Raw genomic sequence first — 3,841 nt, forward strand, 5'->3', positions numbered from 1 at the left:
TGCCTAGAATCCCCCAGTGAGGGGCTGGGGGCGTGGCTCAGTGGTAGAGCCCCTGCCTAGAATCCTCCAGTGAGGGGCTGAGGGCGTGGCTCAGTGGTAGAGCCCCTCCTAGAATCTCCCAGTGAGGGGCTGGGGGCGTGGCTCAGCGGTAGAGCCCCTGCCTAGAATCCCCCAGTGAGGGGCTGGGGGCGTGACTCAGTGGTAGAGCCCCTGGCTAGGATCCCCCAGGGCTAGGGATGTGGCACACCATGTACAAGATCATGGGTTCCATCTCCAGCACACACACACTCTCTTCCTAACTTTAGTCAGGGGTTGTGGTGCATGCCTGTATTCTATGTATACAAGAGCCCAACAAAGGAGGATTATGAGTTCGAGGCCACCCTGGCCTACATAACGAGACAATAAGTGAGTGAGTAAAGATGGGAATTGTAGCTCAGTTGATAGAGGACTTACCAAGCATACGTGAAACCCTGGATTCGATCCCCAGCACCGCATAAACCTGGTGTGGTGGCACATACCTATAACCCCAGCACTTTTGAGGTAGAGGCAAGACCCTCAGTTCAAGGTCTCCCTTGGCTATATAACTAATTCCTGAGCAAGCTAGTCTGTATGAGACCCTTTCTCAACAAAATATAAAATAAAATACCGAAAAATGAAGGCTCTTCCAGGAGAGTGTGGTGACACTAGGTAGGGCAGTGGCAGCTTTGACTTGATCAAGGGTCCTAGGCTGGGTGTCTGGAGGACCCCAGATATCAGTACTCCACTTGGCTCGGGCTGCAGCTGGGAGGGGGCGGAGCTCTGGGAGGGGGTGGAGTCCTTACTTGGCATAGGCCTTTTCCAGTAGAGGGGCCCAGAATTCGTTCCTTTGTTCCGAGCGCACGAACATCAGCTTCCCGTCACGCACGGGCAGTTTGTCGTCTACCACCACATCCACCCAGCGGCCAAACTGCCAGAGCTAGTGGGAAAAAAAAAAACAGGGCAGGAGCGGCTCAGCTTCCAGACCCTGCCTGAATCCTACCTCCAACGCCCACTCTGCCTTCCCCTTCCCAAGTTCTGGAATTCCCGTCCCCCTGCACTGGAGTGGTGACATGATGGTAACTGTGAAGCCTATGTCATCATGCTACCATGGGGGAAACTGAGGCACGGAGCAAGGAACTGAGCTCTACCTGAAAATGGAAGACCCCCGCGTAGCCATCTTGGAAACCTTGTCCAGGGGGGACCACCCGGTACAGGAGTCTGGGGTACAGCGTGAGGGAGGCAGCAGCTGCAAGAAGCCAGCAGTTTCCTGGGAGGAGGAGAGAGTCTCAGATCAGCTAAGAGGGGACCAGAGACCAGCAAACTGAAGAAAGAAGACAAGGGAGTGGAGCTGTTCAAGTCCTGGGTCTGGGGGCTCCAGATGGTCATGTGGGGGCTCACCCAAGCTTCCCTGGCACACATCTGTTCTGCTCATGTCTTCACAGATGAACTGGGGCTCAGCACAAAACTCCTGGAAGATTAGGGTTCCAGTGAACCCGGGGAAGGGAAGGTTGGAGCAACGGAGGGGTCAGAGACCTGGGGCCCTGACACCAGTATCCCAGGTAGTGAGGACCGCCAACTTTGGGAAGGTCTGTGGGTGGCAGTCCGCCTTCCTGGATCCCACTGAACCCCAAGGCCGAGTCTGCCCTATCCCTCACTCTCTCTTCCTCAGAACCAGGGTTCTAGACCCCAGCCTACCTCTTTTACACCCACGGGTCCAGGTTCTGGCCCTGATCCCTCAGACTCAGACTCCAATCTTCCTCCCTCAGACCCAGGCCCTAGACTTCCTCCATCAGACACATAAGTTCATGCTCTGGCCCGCCTCCGTCAGACCCGGGAGTCCAGGCCCTGGCCCTTCTCCCTCAGACTCAGGAGTCCAGGCCCTGACCCTCCTCCCTCAGACTCAGGAATCCAAGCCCTGGCCCTCCTCCCTCAGACCCAGGAATCAATAATCCAGGCCGCACCCTTCCTCCCTCAGACCCAGGTCCCAGCCCAGCCCCACTTTACATGGGGCCTCTTCCATTCCACCCCTTTGGCCTTCTCTGAGTCAGGTCCCAGCTTGTCATAGCCAAGAGCATCGGGGCCAGCAGGGAAGCAAGGGTCACGAAACAGGATCCCAGAATCCAGGCAAGCTGCTCGGATGGCTTCGTAGTTCTGGCCTTTAAAGAGCTGTGGGCCCCCAGCTCCAGCCCCGGCCCCGTCGTCCACCAGCTGAATGGTGACCTTCCTGTTGCCACTCTCCATCCGGACACTCTGGGCACACAGATGGATGGACCCAAGCCCTTTAACCTCCTGAGTCACGAGGCGGGGCTTCTGCTCCATTTGCACCCCGTTGGGGGTCTTTAGGCATGGAGGAGCATTCTCTCTCGTTAATATTAATTGATGGTTTGGGGTATGAGGAGCAGGGACGCCTCTTCAGTGGTTTCCTCCCTGGGGCGTGGAGCCTTCAGTTGTGGCCAGTTTAGCAGCTTAATGACCAGAAGCACACAAAAGGAAGGCAGGCCTCGAAGGACCCGCCATCACCGGGAGTGCCAGGAAGGAGGTCAGTGTGGGGGTGTGTTTCTGCGTGCTTGTTCCTGTTGCCACATCTCAGCCCAACCCAGCCTCACTGGTTCCTTGGCTGCTTTGGGGTGGGGACAGTGCTGAGGACCAAACCTCCCTAGATGGTAGGCAAGCATCCTCTGGCTACATTTCCAGTCCCCTTGACTTCTTACTTTGAGACATGGGCTCACTGAGTTTCCCAGGTTAGCCTTGGGCTCTCAAGTTCTCTTGCCTTAGGATCCCAGGTGTTAGATCTACTGCTGTGATGTTGTTTTGTTGGTGGTGGCTTTTGTCCTTTTGTGCCTTTGGTTTGGGTTCTTGGAGACAGACAGGGTTTCTCTGTGTAGCCCTGGCTGTCCTGGAACTCACTCTGTAGACCCGGCTGGCCTCAAACTCAGAGATCCATCCCCTTGCTTCTGACTCTCGAGTGCTGGGATTAAAGGTGTGCACCAGTTTTTAAGGGGTGATTAGTTTTTATTATTATTGGTTTGGTTTGGTTTCATTGAGACAAGGTTTCACTATCTAGACCTGGCTGGCCTTGAATTTACAGAGATCTACTTGCCTGAAATCAAAAGCATCCGCTACGACACCAGCTTCTACATCTGATTCTGTCTCCCATCTCTGGTCCTTCTGTGTCATCTTGCAGCCCACATGTGGCCTTGGCCACTCACCTTAGCACCCTGTGTTAGCATTCCTTCTGGTCTCCATCCCACAGTTACCTGGCAACAGCCAGGTAGGCCTGGCTTACTATAAAAGGAGTTGTTTGCTCCCTCCTCTCCCTCTTACTCTCTGCCCCTTTGCTCTCCTTGGGCCTCCCCCTCTCTCCACATGTTCCTGGCCAGCCTCCCCTCCTCCCCCCCTTTCTCTCTCCTTGCTTCCCAACTCCCCTCCCCATGCACTAAATAAACTCTATACTATACTATACCATACCGTCCTGTAGCTGGTCCCTCGGGGGAAGGGATGGCTCAGCACGGGCCACTGAGGCACCCCTCCCACCTCACTGTACCTGGCTCTACCAAACATATCCTTGGCTTGGTTTCCTTCCGGCTCATTCTGTTAACTCTCAGGCAAGTAGACCATGGCTAGGTCACCCAGGCAAGGCTGACTACAGAAAGTAGGTTCTGCTCTGTGCTGTGAGTGTGGGCTCACCTATGCCCAGGATGCTGGGGCCCCTTTCCAAGCTGAGCTCTGTGAAGCAGACGGAGGAGGAGCCTTGGCAAGGCAGGCAGACTTGCCTTTCGGTGCCTCTGGCCCTAGAGGAGCCTAGTCACTTTATTTTGCTGAG

General features: G+C 55.4%; 1 protein-coding gene across 1 annotated transcript in view; it reads right to left on the reverse strand.

The window, feature by feature from the left end:
* Capn12 (calpain 12) overlaps nt 1-2,259 on the reverse strand; it is an 11,554-nt gene extending 9,295 nt beyond the window's left edge. Inside the window, exons 1-4 of the mRNA XM_028786240.1 lie at nt 2,023-2,259; nt 1,417-1,486; nt 1,167-1,285; nt 822-955 (exon numbers count right to left, since the gene is read on the reverse strand). Of these exons, the coding sequence (XP_028642073.1) occupies nt 822-955; nt 1,167-1,285; nt 1,417-1,486; nt 2,023-2,259 (560 nt within the window). The remainder of the gene's footprint in view (nt 1-821; nt 956-1,166; nt 1,286-1,416; nt 1,487-2,022) is intronic.
* Nucleotides 2,260-3,841: the final 1,582 nt, after the last annotated feature.

Source organism: Grammomys surdaster, unplaced genomic scaffold (assembly GCF_004785775.1).
Source record: "Grammomys surdaster isolate TR1022 unplaced genomic scaffold, NIH_TR_1.0 125430, whole genome shotgun sequence".
In the NCBI taxonomy this organism is placed as follows: domain Eukaryota; kingdom Metazoa; phylum Chordata; class Mammalia; order Rodentia; family Muridae; genus Grammomys; species Grammomys surdaster.